This window comes from Sebastes umbrosus, chromosome 7 (assembly GCF_015220745.1).
Source record: "Sebastes umbrosus isolate fSebUmb1 chromosome 7, fSebUmb1.pri, whole genome shotgun sequence".
Taxonomy (NCBI): domain Eukaryota; kingdom Metazoa; phylum Chordata; class Actinopteri; order Perciformes; family Sebastidae; genus Sebastes; species Sebastes umbrosus.
In genome coordinates this window covers 12,818,767-12,842,133 of record NC_051275.1, presented here as the reverse complement: position 1 = coordinate 12,842,133, position 23,367 = coordinate 12,818,767, and the positions used below count along the sequence as shown (strand labels likewise).

At 40.4% G+C, this 23,367-nt stretch overlaps 1 protein-coding gene across 1 annotated transcript in view; it reads right to left on the bottom strand.

Moving 5' to 3' along the window:
- Window positions 1-227: 227 nt before the first annotated feature.
- The window catches only part of lrfn1 (leucine rich repeat and fibronectin type III domain containing 1), a 133,336-nt gene continuing 110,196 nt past the window's right edge, over window positions 228-23,367 (bottom strand). The window contains exons 4-5 of the mRNA XM_037776041.1: window positions 4,794-6,189; window positions 228-2,141 (exon numbers count right to left, since the gene is read on the bottom strand). Coding sequence (XP_037631969.1) covers window positions 1,238-2,141; window positions 4,794-6,169 — 2,280 coding nt within the window. The 5' untranslated portion in view covers window positions 6,170-6,189 and the 3' untranslated portion in view covers window positions 228-1,237. The remainder of the gene's footprint in view (window positions 2,142-4,793; window positions 6,190-23,367) is intronic.

The following is a 23,367-nucleotide window of genomic DNA, read 5'->3' as shown; positions in this document are numbered from 1 at the left end:
CACCCTTGTTAATACCAACTGGCTGCATTTGAATTCAACATCACGTCCAGTTATCAGGTCCCTCGTCGTTCCACACCCCACTCTGCTTCTGTGGTTGTCGTGCAGCTTTTACAGGAGCCTTATAAATAGTGCTCTGGAATCAAATATTTATCGCCTCAATCCGTGTGTCCCTTCCCTGCGGCGGACACACACTGCTGCTCCTGAAGCACAAGAAGAAACTGATACAGTTATTAACCCACACAAAAAATTTAATACCCTTCGTGAGGGGATAAATGGTCCAAACTTTGACATACTAAATAGGGAGAGGTGTGATGACACAGGTTTTTAATGTAAAAACTTGCAGCCAACACCCAAATGCTTTGTAAAAAGTCATGTGACATATGACTTACTTACTTACATAGTTAGTACACATACACCAAATGTTTTAATATACTTATATATGTCTTTTTTGTTTGTTGTCTTTTTATCTAGACCAGCCAGATACAGTACCGATTAATATACAGTCACATCTGGAACAATACCTATTTAACATCATACAGTCCGACCGTCAAAGAGGAATCCGCGGTTGGTTTCCAGGTCCATCCTCTCTATGCTAACATTAGAAATCGGCATGTGTAAAATCCTGTTCTTTTTTAATTATTATTATTATTATTGTATAGACTGGTGGTGATACTTGTCCTTGTATCTCGTGTCTTCTGTGCAAAAGTTTTTTTTTTTTTGTTGTTGAAAGAACCCAAAACATGATTGACATAACAGGATACCTGGCTGTTCACTTTACAGTTATGATGAAGTTTTTTTTTTCTCTTTTTCTTTTTTAACAATTAAACAGTCACATCCAAACGCCACACCCCATTGGCATGTCACAGAAAAAAAGGAGAAAATTAAAAATCCAAAGAAATGCTTCCCATCATCAGGGCGGGAGGCGATGATAAGAGAGGACGGTTTATGACTACAGTGAGCAGCATCCTCCATTCGTACATTTTTTTTTTGAATAAGGCACTGCTGCATAAAGAAAGGACATGGCCAACGAACCTCTCTGGGAGTATGACGGGGAGGCAGGATGACGGGAGACGGTGTTCTTCTCCAGCAACTCACAGAGAGTTTGCATGTGTACGTAAATGTGCTTGTGTTCATCATTTGCTGTGTGCAGGAAAAGTGTATGGCATGTAGACATATTTGTGTTTTTACATGTGTGCGGCTGAGCCGTTTTTTTCCCCCCCCGGCTACATTGCTTTCCTCAGACTGTGCTCTCCAGCATCCACTCAGTGCTGCTGAACGTAACTCTCCTGTTGGCGAGCGGCGATGACTCCATGTTGAGCTGGTTGGTGGACTTGTGCCACCTCGTCCTCGCTCTGCGTGGGTAACTATGACTCTGAAAAATGGAGTAATCCCCTCCGTCAAAGGAGAATCTGTGCCTAGTTCGTGCCAGCTCATTAGGGAGCAATCCCATGTTGGCCAGGGTGCTTTTCTTGTCCTTGAGCCTGGGGGCCTCCTTGGTGCCAGCGTTAGGGCCTATGAGACACAGGGACATGGTGGAGCCAGTCAGGCTACTGTCCGTCTGCGTGTCCTCAGATGGGGGGCCAGAGCGCTGAGCATCCAGGCTGGTTCTTCTCTTCATCTTGTCTACAGTCAGGGGAGGCAGCTCCACCTCCAGGATGCCGGTGGTGCCTGCTGGATCCTCCCTCTTCTCATTGTTCACCCTCAGCACCAGCGCCATGCACTCTTTGGGTGCGTGAGCTTCACGCTGCTGGCCCTCATCAGACGGTTGCTTGGAGGCGGAGCGCTGGAGCCGCTGCTGGCTGCCGTTGGTCTGCGAGTGCATGCTGGAGCTGACCTTGGTCTTGCCGTCCTCTGGGCCGCTGTAGGCCTTGTAACGGATCATCAGGATGATAATGAACACTAGCACCGAAGCAACAATTATACCACCAATAATGATGATCATGGTGCCTCCCAGGAACTGGCTGTGCATGAAGCGGCACTGGCTGACCTCGCTTGCCGTGTGGAACTGCACACAGCCGACCACACGTGTGGCCGTTAATGATGTGATGCCGTCGTCGTAAACCGCCAGAACACAAAGGTCATACTCCCGGCCTGCGGCCAGATCATTGATTAAGAAGTTCTTGTTGGTGGATGGGATCATTCTGCAGAGAAGAGAAACACGGTGGTGGTGAAGATGTACACAATTAATCATCGGAATTACAACGCCCACATATACTCATTTGCATAAGGTGTATTAAATCACACAAAGGTGTCAGCTCCACACAACAAAAAGACAACGGGGCCATCACAGCTCTAGCATTAAATATCACTCATGCTGGTAGACTAACATAAAAAGCACAACATTTCATTATAGTTGACTTATGGGAGAATATGTTATATCATAAAGTAGCAGTGAGAAGTTGCTCTATTGGGTTTGTGTATAAGATGACAGCGGGGGTAAACCGCAAGGTGATAAACAAAGCAGAGGAGGCTCGCTGCCTAAAGAATACGCCACAACAGCTGCAGGTTGCAGGACAAGTGACGCATGATGGGAAGGCAGTTCTGAGGTGTGAATACCTAAGGTCATATTTTGCAAGATTACACAACTCTAAATACGCTGGAGAAAGGCATTGTCTTCAGGTCAACACTGGCGTTAATATAATTAGAAGCGTGTTCCTTTTCCCTGAAGGGGGACTTTGATGGTTATCATTTGTAGGTAATAATGTACCTCCTAAAGACAAAACAACACTCAGCTCCATGCCTAAACTGAATGAGAAAATTATACAGGAGAGCGACTCATTATATCTGATAAAGCTCCCCCCCCCACCAAAAAAGAAAGTTGACGACTATTATTAACTCGCTCCATGAATACATAAATCCTAAAGTGCTTCTTGGTATACCAGACTGAGTTCAAGTGCGTCACATATTGAATAAGAAACACATCGAAATTATTCACATATTTAAGAATATTTTAGGAAGGTTTGCAAATATTTATACTCACTAAGAGTGTAACTCAGGTTTATTAATTTTTCTATATGTGCATTTTACTGTATATATTACACATTGCAATATTACTCTATTTGTTGCAGTGGTGGGAAATTGACTCAAGTACTGTGCTTAGGTACCATTTTCATGTATATTCATTGTATGGTACTTCATACTCCTCACCACATTTCAGAGGGAAATATTGTAATTTTTACTCCACTAAACTACATTCATTTCACAGCTATACTTACTAGCTACTTTTCAGATTAAAGGTACAGTGTGTAGGATTTGGCGGCATCTAGTGATGTGGTTGCGGATTGCATCGCTTTGAGGCCATCCTTACCATAATAACACTACTTTAGGAGACTTTAAGTCAGATGGTGGCTGGTGGTACCACGGTTTTGCACTCTGCGCCTCACTTTACTGCAGTTTCACAAGCGTGAGAACTACGGCGGCCTTCAGGTAAAGTAAAAATGCGAAAGGCTCTCTCTAGAGTCAGTGTTTGGTTTGTCCGTTCTGGGCTACTGTAGAAACATGGCAGACTCCAGGAAGAGGACCTGCTCCCTATGTAGATATGAAGGGCTCATTCTAAGCTAACAAAAACACAACGATTCTTAGTTTCAGGTGATTATACTTTAATAGTTATGAATATGATATTCCAATTCTAATAGATCCCCCGAAATGTTACACACTGTTCCTTTAAGATTTAAATACAAAACATATAGTCGACTATAACATTAAAATACTGCATTAACATGAATAACAGATTCAATAAGAATGATCATATAATATAATAATAAAACACTTAGAAAGGGGTCATTTTGGAAAATAAATATATTTACTTTTGATACTTCATTACATTTTGGCGCTTTTTCTCTGTGGTGGAAGGTACATTTACTCAAGTAATGTACTTCTACTTTACTTGATTTTTTCAATTTTTTTACACTTTATACTTCTACTTAACTACATTTCATAGGGAAATATTTAATCAAAATAAAATAATAATATTCATTATTAATTACATATTAATTCAAACATGATAATATTAATAAATTCAGTGAATTGTTAAAAATAAAGCCATTGTGACCCAGTGCAGTGTTAAGTTGGAGCCTAATAATGTCATATATAATGGCATCACTCACAAGGGCCATTTTTCTGACGAGTACTTTTACTGTTGATGCTTTAAAAACATTTCAGTGACAATACTTATGTACTTTTACTGATGTAAAATTTACTTTTTACAGTGTGGTACTGCTACTCTACCTACAGCAAGTAGATTATCTAAACACTACCTCCACCACTGCAACCAAGCCTATCATTAGACAACCACATCTAATCACACTCCGTGTTTCAACCAATTAATGCAGGCACTTGCTAATGATACAAACAGTTACAAGCAGTGAAATAGTTGGGCATCATGTTGTTGCTTATTGTCATATTATGTTTTAATGATGCTGTAAGGGCTCTTTAGCCCTTTCGAGTGCTGGACTCCACAATCTCTTCAGCTGATTGCAACAGTCTACTCAAATATTAGAGAATTTGTTTACTGTACATTTAATGCATATTACTGTTTAAATGTATTTTTTTATTTATTTATGGTAAAATGTTCCTTCTCAGTTCATCCTCCTGACTACAGTAAAGGAGTTCTGCTTATTTTTGGACAAACTTTATCAGTCTGCATCTTTGGGATCTGTCAATCTGCCATAATGAACCGTTGTGTCATTTAGCAGATGGTAACTCCAGATGTCTCACCTTTCCTCATGTCCCTGCTCTACCACCCACCCACCCTCCCCTCTCTCCATCCATCCCCACCCTCCGCCACGGCTTACCTGTACACCAAAGTATCATCTGCCGTGCTGTTGTACTGAATCTGGTACATCCTGATGCCGGGGATGTGGCGCTCGGACGGCCAGCGGATCACGGCGGAGGAGGAGGTCAGCTCGGTGATCATCACCCTCCTGTCCTGCTTGTCGTAGCCCTTGGTGTCATTGCCAGATTTGGAGGACGTGGTGATGTCGGAGAGGCCGGGGTCCTCGCGCATGTGGCCCGTGTTGTTAACAAACAAGGGTAAGGGGATCATGTTGATCTCAACAGCAGCTGTGGCGATGCCTGCGGCATTGGACGCCACACAATTAAATGCCCCGCTGTCCTTCAGCGTGGTGATGAGAATATCAAGGGTGCCATTATCATACAGGATGGTGCGGGAGTTATTATGCACCAGCTTGCCGTCTGGTGACCGCCAGTGAATATCTGGGTCTGGATCTCCCACTGCTTTGCATTTAAGAGTCACACCCTGTCCTTCCATCACGTAGGGCTTAGTGGAAAGATGTTTGGTGATCAGCGGAGGCTCGCAGATAAACTCCTCCTCTTGGATGGACCAGAAATACTTGTCCATGAGGTGCTCTGGCGAAGCGCAGGTCTCCAGATCATCCTCTCTCGTCAGCCTGCGGAGCCACAGCAGCTCACAGTTACAGTGAAGAGGGTTTCCACCGAAGCTCACCACCAGCGTGTTGGAATTGGAGCCCTTGGTGTCAGACAGGACCTGTGCGTGCTGAAACAGGCTGTCTGGCGGCAGCTTCTGCAGCCTGTTGGAGGTCATGTCCAGGCGGACCAGCTTGGTTAGCAGCGTAAAAGTCCCCACGCCAATGTGATCGATCAGGTTGTGGTCCAGCGTGAGCGTGTTAATGTTGGTCATTCGGGCTATGGCTTCCCAGGGAAGGCCGCGCAGGTTGTTGTTGGAAAGATCCAAGTCCTCGATAGTGGAAACAAACTCATCAAAAGCGGTGGGGGCCACCATGTGGATCTGGTTGTTCCCGAGGATGAGGTGCCTCAGGTTGATGAGGCCTTTAAAGTGGTCAGTCTTTATCACGCTGAGGCGGTTTCCGTCCATGTGGAGCGCACGCAGGGACCGCAGGCCGACGAAGGACTGCGGGATGATCTGGCTGATGGTGTTGCGGGACAAGGTGAGGTGGACCAAACTGGTCATGTTGAAAAAGTCTTTCCTGCGGATGATGGTGATGAAGTTGTCCGTGAGTCGCAGCTCCACGGTCTTGCGGTCGATGCTGGGGGGCACAAACAGCAGACCGGTCTTAGCGCAGAGCAGAGTCAGAGTGGGGGAGAGGTGCTGACAGATGCAGCGGCCGGGGCAGCTGTATCCCTTCACCAGGATTGCGCTCAGCAGCACGCACAGAACCAGACGGTCCATTGTTGATCAGTTTCCAGGTCCTGTGTGTGAGACAGACAAAGAAAGAAAAAAAGGAGAGACGTTGAGTCACAAAATAGAGATCTTTGAATTAATAAATAGCATCATAGGCTTTATGAGAGCCTGCTGCAAAAATCAAGAGTCTGCCCAAGATTGCAGAGACTGCCAGCAAGGTATCAATCACAAAATGAAATGGAGCTTTTCTGAAATAATGGCACCTGGAATGGGATGATGAAAGGCTGCACCAACGCTGTCAGAAGCCCATGTCTCTGTAGCCTTTTAATGGAAATAACAGAATGTTTTTTTGTGCCACCAGGCTGCATCACCAGCGAACCATGTAATTTCTTGCATGATCACAGGACAGTTTCCCCGTATATTAGGTTACTATACATTGTACATGTACATTTCCATCGTATAACAATGCTCGTGTGTTTTTCTTGCTCAGAATTTCACATCAGGGTGGAGAATTAAAGGTAGAAAAGGGCGCTTGTCAGCAGCGATCACGGATTTTCATGACCTTTTCGCGTTCTCTGCTCCCCCTGTGCTTCTGAGATGTACTGCGAAATTAGACAGGAACCTGTCATGTAAATCACGACAACAAAAAGTAAAAGGTGAAAAACAGCAGAGATATGGCTTGTTTTCGTCCGTCCGACGGAGGCATTGAGGATGTTCTGATTCTCTGATTTCCACTTAGAGGTATTGATTTCAGTCTCGGAGAGAACACGCCTGTGGTGACAGGAGTAAAAAGTGATCCTTGGCTGTAATAACCATAAGAGACCCCAGTGGAACACAAACGGTGATGTGCTGACGCCACATTGTCAGTGGTTTTACCCTCGTTGGCATCCATCTCGATTGCTAACGCTTTAAGCTTCACACTTGATGAGAGAGCCTGTTAACGCTGATAAAGTAAAGGGATGACAACTGACTTCTTTTCTAGGTTTAGAGAAAGACATTTGGGTTACTACAGCCCACCACCTTCACCCAACCCCACAGGGCGACACTTTTGATCCCCTTTTCTTTAGAAGGCCAGGAAAATTAGTATAATTCACTCATAAAAAGCTGGCTGTGGATTTTAAACACAAATGTCTGTTTTTTTCACCATTTTTGATGCTTGATCCAATTTGTCAGGACTAATTTTAGAGACTCTTTATCTACGTTCCGCCATGTCGAGGTGGCACTGACGTCCCTAACACCACTGATTTTGCCCCTCGTTGCGCCCAAAGCAAAAGCATCTAATGCTCACAGTACCGATAACCCTAAATTAAATTTGATTTAAAAACGCCAGCGGGTGACATTCATGGAATATTTTAAATGCCACATGTCAAATTTCATAGCAGAAATAAAAGCACAAGCCGAGCTCTCTTCCTCCATCTCACCAGCTTTCGCCCTATTCGTAATCTTTGCACAAAGACTCGCTCGTGTCTCAAACTAAAACACACTCGATCTGATGAGAGTTCTTATGTGTTCGAGACGGTGACAGGAGTGAGAAATTGCGAGTGCATTTCTGTCATTTTACATCAACCTGCGTTGCATTCGCCAGCCAATGATTTTCGCTCTCTTGCACAGACGCTCACTCACGCTGCTGTCTGGCTACAGTCTGGCAGACAACAAGGCACCTCGTTAACCATGAAATACCGCTGTCCAATCAGAGCTCTCATTAAAATCTGGGTTTGCATGTTGTCCTTTTCTGAGAGAAGTAGGACAGCTTGAAGCATAAGTTCAGACCAGTGGGTGACTTTCTCAAAGCTTATTGATTGAATGAACTCGACACTTCTACTATTTTTCAGTCGACCATTAGACTGTATTTAAGAAAGGCACTGAGCCCAAACCTCCGCTTGGTTTGTGTTTACACTTCCCTCCCTCCTTGTTACGACTCTGCAGTCTAACCTCCATCTCTGAAATACAACCACCTTAACTGTTTGAAATCAAAAAACATTTCTGCTGTGCAATTTATTCTACAAAGAATATACAAGTAAGATAAAAATACAACATAGTTAAACCATTTCCATGTGCACAAAACACACACTGGGTGGTACACTGTGTGAGAGAATTCAAAACCCCCCTGAGAGAATTTATTTATTTAGCGAGGCTCCTTTATTGTTGGCAGCACAGTGTGCCTGCCTTGTCTAAATTAATTCCCCAAATTTCCCTTTTTAAAAGATGCTGGGAAAAGCTGAAACAATAAAGTAGGCTGCAGCAGTGCAGATCACACTTCCTGTTAAATGGACTCCTATATAAAAGCTGTAGTAGGGTGAGATGATATCCACAGTGTTCAGATTTAATCTAATATTGTTCTCCAAGTTTGTATAATTTCACTATAATAGTGGCCTTGCTTGATTGTGTTGGTTTTCAGATGGTAACTAGGCCACAAAGCTCAGGGTTTCACAGAGGACCATCTGTGCCGGAGCATTTCCTGCCACACCGTCGAGGATATTGATCTTTCAACATCTCAGGGAGGAAGGAGGGAGGGAGGGGGATTTTGTTGCCACGGCAACTCTGGTGTAGAATGTAGGTCTTTGAATTGCATTAAGACGACGTTGAGCTGCCCCGAAACGCAAGGCCTCAATCTTAATGGGCGCTGAGAAGGTAAGAGGGGGACGTGAACAGATGTATGAATGGCCGGGTAAATTAAAAGAAAAGGGCAGCTCCGCCTCACATTTCTATTTCTGTTTTATTGCTTGATGTTAGCGGCGGACACTAACTCGATAACACGGGGTGGAGTTTAGGTTTGTTTTTTGTGTCCAGTCATGCAGGAGCACAACCTTTCACAGGGGATTCATCTGATGGATTACTGAGACACATACATTTTTAATTAACAATAGCTTTTGGACTCATTCGGACATATTCAGAAACTAAATCAGCTGAAATAAAAATGAACAAAATCACACATTCAAAACCACCCATGCATACAGTTATACTCACACATACATATGCATCCTGTGCATGCATACAGATACAAATATGCGAATACTGTATGTATATATAGTCCTATAAATATATGGAGCAGTGAAACATTTGCATATTGTATAATATAGTTACAAATAAACTTCATTTGTAAACTCTGATTAAAGTTGATCCTTATTTACTTGAGTTGAACACTATAATAATTCATTATAATGAAAATGTGAAGACTTACACCCCCTAAGAAACCCAAGAGGGAACCTGACATTCAACATTATGCTCAAGTTTTACACCCTAAAATCCATCGAGCTTCCTTTGTCTGTTCCCGTTGGCTACAAAAGGTTGAATTACTTCAAGTCTGGATGGTAAAAAAACAAACTGCAGACCTTCAGAAACAACCTGATTATGTGATCTAAGCAGAATGAGATATGAAATTTCGATCAGATATATTGACGATTATATCTAATTATATCTACAGTATTAATCTAGCCAGAGTTAAAGCATTGATTTGTTTTTATCATGTTTTTATTTCATTTTTCCTCTGTGACACAGCTTAAAATGCATATCAGAATTACTAAATAAACTTCAGATGACTCCCATCTGTATTAGAGGTGCATTTGAGTGGGTGGGAAAACAAGCACGAATAAAAAAGACTTCATTTAAATGCTGAAAGGTTGTGTGAGATAAAAAGCTGCTTTTTCATGGTGGTGGTACTCGGGGGAGAGGGAGGGTGTGCTGTTTGCAACTTTTGGTGACAGTTTACTAAAACGGGGAGGTTTTCTACTGCCAGGGGATTAGCTACCTCCTTTAGGTGAGAGATTTTAATTTTACATTGTTTGTGCAATGTTTTGACACTTTTGTGCTAGCTGGGATTTCAGTGTGTGGGAATTTAATGGCTTATTCAGAGGCCGTGCTATTGGCTTGTTGTCTGCTCTCCTGCTGGTGGGAGTGACCTCCCTTCAGTTTGGACATTATTGATCACCTTGCATATGGAATCTGAGCTATAGTGTGACCAGTGGGTGTGTGCAGACATATAATTCTTGGTTTCAAGGGAGGTTAACCCCTGTACCAGTGGGAGCTCTTCTTTAACCAACTGTGTGGGGGTTCTCTGTCCCATGGTGCCCATTTGGACCTTGTAAATTTTCTAATTTATATCTAGCTGTGCAGCGATTGTCCTCTCGCCTCTGACACTGGACCAAATCTGGATAAAAAAGAAAGACTAGAGACAACTACAGCTGACATTAATAGTCAAGTGACAGAGAAATTAATTGTTTTTTAGTCAAGTTATCAAGTGGAAATGCCAAATGGTCGTTGGTTCCAGCTTCTCAAATGTGAGGATTTGATGCATTTTTATGTCATAACATTGTAAATAGAATATTTTGGGGTTTTAGCCCGTCGGTTGGACAAAGCAAGGAATTCACCTTAGGCTCAGGAAAACGATGACGGACATGTTTAACTATTTTCTATTTTTAATTGAAAAAAATAATGGATTGATTAATAAATAATTAAAATACTCATTAGTTGCAGCCACAACGGCAACATTGTGCTTCTCTGGAAGTTCTTGCAACATACTTTTTCATAGTGTCTTATAGAGTTCTTGACAGCTGACCAATCGGAGAAAACGCAGGATCTGAAAATGGATCGTGGATTTAAAACAGTAGCTGATCATAAAATTGGCTGGCTTGTTCCTATCCCAATCCTGGACGCGAATACTATTATTACATGTTACCTTTTCACCAAACATAAGAGACAACACTCCTACTACATACTACATTCTATTTACATACAAGCACAATTCTGCACAAGGCATGTACACATGAGCACATTACAACACACTCCACCCCAACAAACACAAGACAATACATGTCCATGTAACATACTGAACAAAGATAGAAAGCACAACGTGCCCAAGGGGGGAAAACAAAGAGAAGAATGAATTAACTTAGTCTGTAAGTGTGTGTCAGATGTGTTTAAATGCTCTTATGGTTCACACCTTCACAATAGAGCTCTGTTAAAAGAGGAACAGGTAATTGTGCTACTTCTAAAAATAATCAGCTGCTCACTTAAAAATGCCTAAGAAAGAGGTTTGAGGGTGTCATAAACATTGTAGTAGGAATCAAATGAAAGCTGAAAGATGCCGTCTCAAACAGCTCGCCCTATTTATGACTGTGAAACACCTTCCTGCTCATGCCTGTCATGAAAAAGTCCCTTTTTCAGTGCTTGTGCTCATACATTTGGGTATCAGGAGTGCCTACCAACCCACAAACTGTGACAACTGTGGCTGCCTAGATCAGAAACTGTGATTCAACAAGCCATTCAGACTTGGTTCCCCTTCCTATGTCACATGCAGGCTCATTAGAATATATCACCCATGGTTTGAGAACTACCAAAGGTGCACCATATTTTTCTCGCACGCCAATCCAAGCAGGCTTTTTCAGGAAGGGGTCTTAAAGAGACAGGCGCTAAAATGGAGCGTTTCAGACAGACAGTATGAGAAAAATAATGTGTTTTTTATATATTAAAGCATGTAAACATGTTCTAGTAGAGACCCAAAATACAAGTATGAACATGAAAATGAGCATGATATGTCCCAGCATCCAGCTGACACATTAAACAGAACAAGCAGCTGCGAGGTTGATGATGCATCTTCGCAACATCTGAGAAAGTCATGGAATACATGAAAACAGCAGTCCATCTTTTATAAATCAGAAAGAAACACCTGCTTCCCCTGCTCAGTTACACCCACACAGTGTAACTCCAGCACAACACTGTTGGGAAATTTAATCAGGGCATGCATGAATTCAGCAGGACATCCTCATGATTTAATAACCAGGAAGAAGTAAGGTTTTTTTTTATAGATTCAACAATTATTCAAGACAACTCAGAATATCTAAATAAATCACAGAACTGTCACATGAGGCAAACACACACTCCCCAGCTTCAAAAAGATTAAATGCAGCGATCAAACAGCGTCTCTTAAATAATTTTCCTCTGTGAGAATAATCGATATGAGTGTTAACTACCGTCATTAAACTGTACAAGAATGTGCAATTAGCTGCCATCTTCTATTCACTCAGAGTGAAATATAGCCTACTTGATGTGATCTTGACATCATAACGTGGTGACGATAGCTTCCTGTCGGAGGGCGGCTTTCCCATCAATGGGCACTAAGATCTTAATTCATATGAGTATACAGTAGAGCAGATAGCATTAGCAATTATTTTGATAATTGATTAATCATTTGAGTCATTGTTTTGGTATGAATGTAGAATATTACCTAATTGAACTGCGAGGAATTGCTGCCTTCCTTGTCTGATGTGATAGTAAAAGATCTTTTTTATACTGTTAGTCAGACAAAACAAGCAATTTAAAGATGCCATCATGTGTTTTAGAACCTTGCCAATGCATTTTTCACAGTGTTTTGAGTTTTTATATACCAAGTTATTCATCAAGTCTTTTTTAAGTAAAAATGCCAAAAATTCACTTTCAGCTCCTCAAATCAGAAAATTAATCAGCAAAAACAATTTTACTTGTTTAATTATTCGGGTCTTTTTGTCATTAGTTTTATTACATATTATTAGTTATACTTATTTGTATTTTTGGCATTTTTGGGGGGTCAGTTTGAGTAATTCTTCAAGGCAAAATTACAAAAACGTAAACATTTTCTGTTTTCTTTGTCATCTATGGCCGTAAACTGAGTGTTTTGGGGTTTGAGACTGTTGGTCAACCACAACATGCAATATGAATATGTCAACTAAGGTTCTGGAAAATTATGATGGGCATTTCCACTATTTTCAGATTTTTTTTATAGACCAAACAATTATTTAATTAATCAAAAAAAATAATCAGTAGTTGAAAATGATTATTAGTGGCAGCCTTGGATTACAGTTACAGTATAATAATAATAATAATAATAATAATAATAATAATAATAATAATAATAATAATAATAACAATACTGCTACTACTACTACTACTACTAATAAACCTTATTTATATAGCACATTTCATAAAAGAAATGTAGCACAAAGTGCTTTACAATAAAGGAAAATACACATAAAATGAACATAATAACAGAGATAAAAAAAAAAACATAACCAATCGAAAATGAGATGGAAAATAAAACACACTTAACAAAATAAGATAAAGATAAGATTAAATAGAATACAGACTACGTAACAAATGAGTTGAAGCATATTTTGAATGTGACATTGAAAACGTTGAACACAAACAATGCCAGAGTCTGTCCTTACCTCAGAAAAACATCTGCCAATTGTAAGGATGTTTTCTGGACATGACTTTGACAGGAAACCGTAAACGCCAATTAGACGGTGCAGGCATTGGACTGCTAGCTGCCCTTGTGTGACTCTTGTCAGGAAGCAAGCATAATTATTGACAGCCCGAGTTCACTAGAGTCGGCTCCATCTCCACCAGTGGACGCCTATATCGAGGCTCCACAGCCCCGGGGATTTCTGGTCGCATCTCATCAAGGGGGATGTTAGGGTATCGTCGTAAACAGGAGGGGCATTTGCATATTATAATTATGTATGCATGCAAAGACGGTCTTCTCAATTACATCCCATTTAAAACTTTCAATGAGGAAGAATTGAGACGCGCAAACTATTGCAGCTCCATAAACTTTAATTGTAAGAGCTTCCCTAAACAAGATAGAGAACATTAGGATCTCATTGGCTCTGCGTAAGTATAGTCGTGCACGTCACTTGTTGATTGAACACGTTTACCTCACTCCTTTACCTGCTGCTACCTGTTCTTTTTAATTTGAATACCTCCCCTGACAGACATAATCAACCCTCAATAGCTGCTGCTACAGTTACAAATTACTTAATATATGTTTTAAAGCGACTTTTCATGTTCTCCCCGTGTTAGCGTGGGTTTTCTCCGGGTTCTCTGGCTTCCTCCGACAGTCCAAAGACATGCAGGTTAGGTTAATTGTTGACTCTAAATTGCCCGTAGGTGTGAATGTGAGCGTGAATGGTTGTCTGGCTTTATGTGTCAGCCCTGTGATAGTCTGGGGACCTGTCCAGGGTGTACCCCACCTTCGTCCAATGTCAGCTGGGATCGGCTCTAGCCCCCCACCGCAACGCCGAATGGAATAATTGGTTACAGATAAGGGATGGATGGATGGATGTTTTAAAGCTTTTAAAGTTGAAAAAATAAATAAATAAAAAAATGTTGTGTCCTGTTGAACATTACCTGCTAAATGATGAGTAACAAGTATTCACACATAAAAATGAAATCACATGGGAGGGATTGGGGGACATACCTGTGATTACTGCTAGTTTCACCTAATATCTATTTTGACAACTGGCGTACAGCCTTAAAGGACCAGTGTGTAATAATTCGGGGGGATCTATTGGCAGTAACGGAATATAATATTAATAAGTATGTTTTCTTTAGTGTATAATCACTTGGAAATAAGGATCGTTGTGTTTTCACTACCTTAGAATGAACCGTTTATATCTAATTGGGGAGCGGGTCCTCTCTTCGCACCGCCATGTTTCTACAGTATCCCAGAACGGACAAACCAAACACTGTTGCCGGAGTCGATAACTCTTACTCGCTCCCGTCGCCTCTCTCTCTCTCTTGCTTCACCACTCACTTTCCATGTACACACACACTCCAAACATTCTACTCTTGCAACAACTGACTCTAGAGACCATTTGCATTTTTGCGTCGGCCACCGAAGTTCTTCTACATGCTTGGCACACAGAAGAGGCTTCAGTTGGTTGCAATTTGCAACCTCAACGATAGATACCGCCAGATTATACAATGAATCTGCTGATTACTTAATTGACTAATCAATCAATTGTTCAATCTGTAAAATATCAGAAGAGTGACAAATGCCCATCATAATCTTAAACTGATATATTTGTAGTTTCTTTAGTCTGAATTACAGTCTTAAACCCCAAAATACATAATTTACTATCAGAGGACAAAGAAAACCGTAAACTATTCACATTTGAGAAGCTTAAACCAGTGAATATTTGTATGATTCAAATGACAATTTGTTTAAGAATTTCTTTTACATCAGATAATGTTCAGAAATACTCATGCTATTCAATGCCCCCTAAATATGTCAGGCCACTCATATAATCAACAGATGACATTATCTTGATTTACATGAATGACATACGAGTGCTTTTCCATGTGAAGTGATTGCTTTCTGCTTTTTAAGCCTCGCACAGAATCCTGATTACTGCACATCAACTGAATTCTTCACTAAAATAATCTCACTAATCACAAGCACCATATGATGCATAATACAATTATTAGATATGGTGTTGTTCCTGTCACTCCAATTCATGCACAAATTGCCTCCACAACTGAGCCCAAAAAAAGAAACTAAACCTCTCAATGCAGTCCATCTGTTGACTGGCACAATTAATAGAACACGTAGAACAATGTGCTGCCCTCTGGTTTACAATGGTCATTTGCCTAGTTTAGATTTGATGTGAGAGGTTTTGCAGAACTTCCCACTCAGAGAGGAAGCTGGCCTTTTTGAAGTTAACACATTGGATTGAGGACACTGCAGCAAATTATGATAAAGATGAACTACACTGTTGCGTGTTTAACGATATCAGGCGGGGAAGAAGTATTAAGATATTTGACTTAAAAGGTAGGATTGGTAGGGTTGTTCACATACATTTTTGTTATATTTGTTGAAATTCTCATTACAGCTCGACAGCAATCAATAAAAGAAATGCTCTGACAAAAAAAGATAACAATCTGGTATCTGTGGCTGTCGCAAGACTGTAATAAACCCGTCCAATCTGCATGAAATGATTGGACAAGCTACCTACTTGCCTACCTACCTGCCTGCTTTGCCTGGGATGACTTTGGAGGGAGGCCTGAATGGATGGACTGTCGGTGTTGCCGTCTTGGCGACTTTCTCGCTAGATTTAGGGACTTTTGGAGCTAGTGCTGCTAGCTATTTTCTTTGGAAAAGAGTTGGCAACACTGGGCTCAGGTTTTAGGTTGGATAATTTTCAAAATCTGTTGTACTCTTGTTAGTTTCTTAGCATTACTGACTCTACCTTTAAATAAAAGTAACATTCAAAATCTAACTTAAGTAAAGGTATGTAATGATTATTGGAAAAAGCTACTTGAAGTATAAAAGTAAAAGTAATCTGTCAATGTTGCATTACTGTATACTACTATTGGATTATCAGTATTGAAGAGGAGGTATGTAAGTATTATTGGAAAAATGTACTTAAACCTGCAGTAGGCAGAATATTTTTGGCATCATTGGGAAAAGATTCCATAGTAACCTTTCAGCATATTCTAATTCAAGTGTTCTGAGAGAAAAGTAGACTTTTGCACCTCCTCATGGCTCTGTTTTCAGGCTTTAAAACATCTAGCCTTTGACGGGAGACTTTGGTCAGTCATAGGTCATATCAGAGAGAGAGCGTTCCCATTGGCTGTGCTCCAGCTGGGCGGTGCTTGGTATTTCCTTAACAGATCTCAACATGGCTGCCAGTTCACAAACTTTCTCATTTTACAGCCAAACAGTACACTACAAGATGTTTCTGAAAACATTTTATGCCTAGTTTGACCGTTTCATCAGACTTCGCGAGTGATTTAGAGCCGGCTCACAGATGGCAGCTGGACGTCAGACTCCAGATCAGCTCTGATTGGTTGTTTTCCTCCGGTCTGTGAAATCTTCCAGATGCCATTATGAGCACCGGAGGATACAGAGGCACATGATTTTTTTCAGATCACCTGTCTCGTGCACTACTGTCAGGACATAGTGACCGTTTTAGAAAAATAACTTTTTTATTTATTTGCTCCATTTCTACCCACTGCTGCTTTAAAGTATAAGAGTAAAAGTAATCTGTCAACATTACATTACAGTATTATACAATTGGATTATCAGTATTCATCAGTAACTACAGCTGCCAAATAAATGTAGTGAAGTAAAAAGTATAATATTTCCCTCTGAAATTTAGTGGAGTAGAAGTATAAAGTAGCATAAAATTAAAATACTCAAGTAAAGTACAAGTAACTCAGAATTGCACCTGAGTTAAGGCACTTTGTCACTTTCCACCACTGAATGATATGAATAACCTGCTGATGAAGTACAACATTGTCTTTAATCCAAAACACTGAATCTGTATCTTGAAAACATAAGAAACAATTAGTGATTGCTAAGCCTGAATTTGTTATTTTTTGGAGTCATTTTAGGAGGTAGCATGTCCTAACAACAAATAGCTCGACAACAAACAGTGTGGCGGCTGCACTTCCCTCCGTTTATCAGTTTCACTGACACCTTCCAAGAGATTGCTGAAGTACAGTCAACATATTTGTCAAAAAAAAGAAGGAAAAAGCAAAGACAAACAAACAAGTCATGATAAAAGCAGGAGCTGCTAGCAAACAATACAAGGACAGACGGTGATTCTGAATGACATCCGGCTTATGGGATTTCTATTTCTAGGCTTGGTTATTTTGAAAGCCGGCGACAAGACGTGATGATTTACAAATATTGTAGAAGCATGATTGTCTCTTCTATACGTAGTATCTGCATGTGTTCCAGAGTGGTGACCTTTTTTCCTCACTGTTTGTCCTCTACACGTTTCATTTCATCCACCGACTCGCCGTTTTATTTTATTCTCATCTTCTTGTCCCTAAGCATAGCGGCTCCATGCCCTTCTCGCTCTGTGCAGACGAGCTGAATAGACCCTCTGAATTGGAGCCTTGTGGTCCCACTCTGTGCCACAGTGAATGCTGAAGAATCCACACTTGGTTTCAAATCCTCCCCCTAAGGCTTCTATACTGCATTTATCCTGCTCTGTATGTACCCTTGCAAGGTATTATGCATGCCTGTTATGTGCTCCACTGCTACAGCACGCTCGAGCGGAGAGCCGATTCACAGAAGAGAGAACATGTATAAAATATTTGAACTTAAAACCTTTCTTGGTTGAAACACGACTGTGTTCATTTTACAACAAGACAGGCATGCGCGGAGCATTCATTAATATAAGCTGTCTCATGCATTGTAGCTGGATTACTGACCAGCTTGTTCTATAATAAAGCAACCATGTCTGATCAAACAATGAAGACCATCTGCTAATCGCACAATACAATCACAAATAATGTATTCCCTCAGATCTACTGTAACAGTAACAATAAGGCAAGGATTATGATTCTATTCAAACACAAAAACACATGCATACACACACTATCACAGACCAATTAGATGTCATTAAGGATAAAGGTACTGACATTTACATCTCCCTTGGTTTTTAGTAGGGCTTAATGATTTTGAAAAGATGTCTGATTGTGATTATTTTGACTGATATATGACTGCGATATGATTTGCGATGTTAGAGGGAATGATCATTTTAACATCATTATTCTCATTTTCATTGAAAAACATATTAAAATGATTATTGTGTGATTTTTGCAGGGATCTGTACCAAACAAAGATTTTTTCAAGTCTGTAGAATATGATGGTTATAGGCCAGGACATCTTTGCAATATTTCATTTAAAATGGTATTTTGACACACATTTCTCCTTTAACAAATACTGCGCCTCTGAATACTGCGGGCCATATTGCGATTTTGATAAAATTTCAGTTAATTGTGCAGCCCTGCTTTTTAGTCACGCAAATGACAAGGCTCTAGGAATGGCAATGTCAGTCTGTCGGTAAACCACTTTGGTCCGGACTGAAGTATCTCAACAACTACTGGCTGGATTGCAATATAATTTTGTTCAAACATTCATAGTCCTCAGAGGATGGATCCTAATGACTCAAGTGATCCCCTGACTTTTTATTTATTGCCACCAGCAGCTCAAAGTTTTCACTTATCCACCGAAACACCTGCATGATGGATTGAGACAAAATGTATTACAGACGTTCATGTTTTCCACTCAATGTATCCTCATGGCTTTGGTGATACTCTGCCTTCTCCTCTAATGCCACCATGAGGTTGACATTTGCGGTTGGTCATGAAATCTGGTAGAGCCCTCCATGTCCTCCTCAGGTAGAATTGTAATAACTTAAAGTGTTCCTCTGACTTTTCATTTAGTGCCATCATCAAGTCACAATTTGAGTCCATCCTAGGGATGTCACGAGAACCGACACTTTGGTACCAAGTCAATGCCAAAATTGTTTATTCTACAGTACCATGGGTACTATAGGTACCATCAGGGCTCGAAGCTAACGCCGTCCCGTCGTCCTGGAGGTAATAGAAACTGTGTTTGGGATGCAGTAAACTCACTATTGACGTGTCCAGGGGACGCACCCTATTTTTTCTCTGATAATGCTACATTGTGAACAACAAATCTGTGTTGAAATCGGCAGGATGACGTCTAGTTAACGTTAGCTGTCAGCAGCCGGTCAGCAGCACAGTCCTGCACGGAGCAAACAGCTAATGTTAACTAGCTCTCGTCCTGCTGATTTCAACACGGGATGGGCCATTGATACACATTAGCGTTCAGGCTCTATTCAGTAAAACTGAGTATTAGGCGAAGGTAAATTCTAACTTTAACATGATGATGTTCATATTGTAAAATGTAGTTTTTGGCGAGAAACTTGAATAAATCCATTTGTTTGAAGGAGATGTTTTCACAGCAATATAAAAATAGATAGTAGAGAGGGAATTATGACCAGTTTAACTTCCTAACAAAAAACAGTAGGCTATGCAAACAGTAATAAAGGAGTGGATGTTGAAGTACATGGGATTTATTGTTTAACTTTTGTTTTTTACAGTGGTATCGAATTGGTATTGAGAATTGGGGAATTTCACTGGTATTGGTATCGACGACCAGATTTCTACTTTGGTTTATGGCCCATGCAGCACCTGCAAAGCAAATGACATTTGCGCCAGCCTCAGATGCATGCTATCATGCTAAACTAAGTTGGCGAACTTGGTGAACATTATTCCAGATAAATAACAGCATCTTGACATTATCAATGTGAGCATATTAGCATGCTGATGTTAGCACTTAGCTCTAAGTGCAGCCTCACAGAGCTGATAGCTTGGCTGTAGACTCCTAATCTTGTTAAACTACTGTAGTGCACTGTGTTGCTTTCCGACCAGACCCTACTAAATGTAGATGACCCCATTCATCTTTTTGCTTCTTAAGTCAAATACAAAGTAAATACCCGGTGTGTACCTTCTCTTTTATGACGACAATATCATTTAATTAACAAAAACAATTGAGATTTATTACCAACCGGATCCACATGAATAAATCTACAGTAAGAACTAGATGCAATAATGAAAAAACTCACACAGCTCTAATTGATATAGAAGACAGCGGCCCAAATTCACTCAAGGCTGTAATGCTTATGAGTGTGTGTTACAACCTGAGAATGAGGCAGCTATGACTGCATGGGATTCACTCAGTGCACACATATAATGGACCGCACAGCTTCAATTTGACACACTTCATAGGAGAGCTTGTGCAAAGCGGGTTTAGGCAGAACTTTTGTCAAACATACAGTATACTACAGGTATTATATTCATATATGCACTACAGGGCATCTGAGCTTCACTAATCCCATCACTGCGCCAAATAAAGCACCTTGCAATGTATACACAGTGGCAGTGGGGCAGTAAATACACATAAGGTGTGGGTTTATCTGCAGCTGGCTTTGTACCAAGAGAATGAAATGAATTAAAGTGAACACTTGCTGCATCCAACAACATAATTGCACCACCAAGAACCAGTCATTATGCACTCATTTGTTAACTATGACTGCTAAGAAAGAAAAGAAAACACCTGCATTCTGAACAGCAGCTGCTTTTATAAAACTGTTGCTTTTGTAAAAGCATTTGCATAGGTGCTTTTGTTTATTTTTTTATTGTTTTTTGTTTCATTCTGATCTTGTTATATTTTTGTTTGGGGCGCACCATGAAGAAGTGATGTCATGTTGGTCTTTCCTCATACTCTTTAAATGTGTATTTCCTATAAATGGGGCTCTAGGGTCATGCTAACTTTGCAATTGCCACCTTTGTTGTAGATTCAGTTAAACAAGGTCTTGCATATATATCGGGGCAAGCTGCAGAAGCCCATAAACATCTCTGAGTCCGACCAAATTTAAACACAGAAAGTAGACGCCTGGAGCGGCCTTTATGGCTAACTGCATAAGGATCTAAATCTGGGGCAACTTGCTGCGTGGCCAGCAATAACCCTGCATATTAATCTGCACAAGCCGGTTTGTTTACATGTGTGAGGTTGACTTTGTCTGCATTTTACTGTTTTATAAGGAAAAAACACTCAAAAAGCTAAATGCAATGGCCGTCCCAAAAGACAACGTACTGCAGGAAACTGGGGGTGTTCCTCCGGTCACTGCTCTTCTATGCTTACTGAAGAGGAAAACATTTGTTGCAAAGATGCCAGACTTGTAAAATAGATGTGAGAGGTGCCAGCTGTGTAACTCCAATGTCTGAATTTGCAGAGTTTATCGAAATTGTCGTCCTGGAACAGTATTCAAATTCAGCTGGAACAGAAAAAGTGATTACAACATGTAAAACGCTAAGTGAGAGATGACAATGTGTGACCCACCAGCAATAACACACACATTTGTATCATGTCATTGTAACCTGTTAGAATGATTTTTTTTGCATTGTCCCTGACAAAAGTGTGTCGCAAAAGTGACATCTCTGCCAATTTGCAGAGAAATTAACCACAACTAGAATCTCTGTGGGCCAGCGGCACTGTTAGTTGATGAAATCTGCAAGGTGTTATCTCATTTGCTACTACTTCTCTAGCACGGATGCACGCTAAATGGACAGTGATCCATAGTCTCACATATACAAACACCCCAATGTAATTGTTGGCTTGGATGGAGATCCCTGCAGTTAGCTATATAGGCCGTCATTCAAGGTGTCTACATTTAATTTCCGTCAGACTCAGAGACAAGTGTTTGAAATGATTCATGTAAAAACCATGTTTATTTGGAAAGCTGTTGGAGGCTTGCACAACTTGCCCCGATGCATGTTGTTTGTGTGAGTCCTAGTTTCCCCGAATCTCTACAACGGAGGTGACGAGTACAAAGTTAGCACGACCCATAGAACCACAATAACCACATTTATGGGAAATTTATGGGGAAAGTCCAAAAACTAGAGTGCTAAAACTCTAATTTGTGATATCATAGGGTATTAAGACTAGAACCTCTTCATAGACAATGAATAAGGAGAGATGTTACAGATGACACTGAGAGCACCCAGGGGAATGTTTGAGTATATGGGTAAATTTTCTGTTTCACTACTGACAGCACTGCAATAGAATAAAGCTCATTTGGGCATAATAAAAGAAAACAAACATTCTGTGGGTCCATAAAATCAGCCTCTCATTCATTGTCTATGGAGCAGTTCCACAGTTTGAGTTTTAGCAATCTAGTTTTTCGATTTGGCAGAGAGTTGTGCACATTAACTAATATTTTTTGGACTGTCTTAGACCATAGGAATAACATGTATGAATTTTGAAAAAGGGCATATATCCCCTTTCATTTGACCCTACCTTTCTGTGAAGTTTCCTCAAAATGTCAATAATGACACAATTAATTGTTTACAATGTGTCAAAAAAATCCAATCATGACCCAACTTTTTTTTATTTATTTTTTTTTATCTACAAACCATGCCAGCCAAGTCAGGTTCAAATGGAAGTCATGTTTAAAAAGTCATGATGTGCATGATTTTCTGACTAAATTAGATCCTTATTTGCTATTTCTGCCTCCAATTACAGTTTTTTTTTGGAAATCAGGTCAATGCATTAAATGCATGACATATCTGTATAATTAGTAATTATGTGACTGCAGACAAGCTCATCATACACTTTGTGAGCTCCCAGTCACAAACCTGTCAGGCCTGTTATTTGAGACTGAAAGGCACATTTAGTTCTCTCTTATCGGACACACAATTATTTTTTTAATCTATATTATTTTTTCACAGCTGTGCACAAAGTTAATATAGCTGAATCCTTGTGAAACAGTCAATTCTACTTTCTCTATAATGGAAAGTCAGTGACAGAAAAAAGGATTAACTGCTGTGTAAAATTGTTGACGTCTTACAGACTTGCCAAAGGAACTAAAATGGATTAAAACTGGTCTGACATTTGAACCTCCATCCCTGTCTTCACAATACTTAAGCTACTGCCTTAGTTTCAATTAAATTGTATAGTTTTTTAAACCTGGGAAACACTGTATATTTACTGTAACTACATTATAACAAAAAAGGTTAAGGTCTATTGACTAATAATTGCACTGGCCGATGTTAATGGAGAGGAACGTTAACTACTGCACATGTAGAGACTTTACCGGCAGCTACAGGAA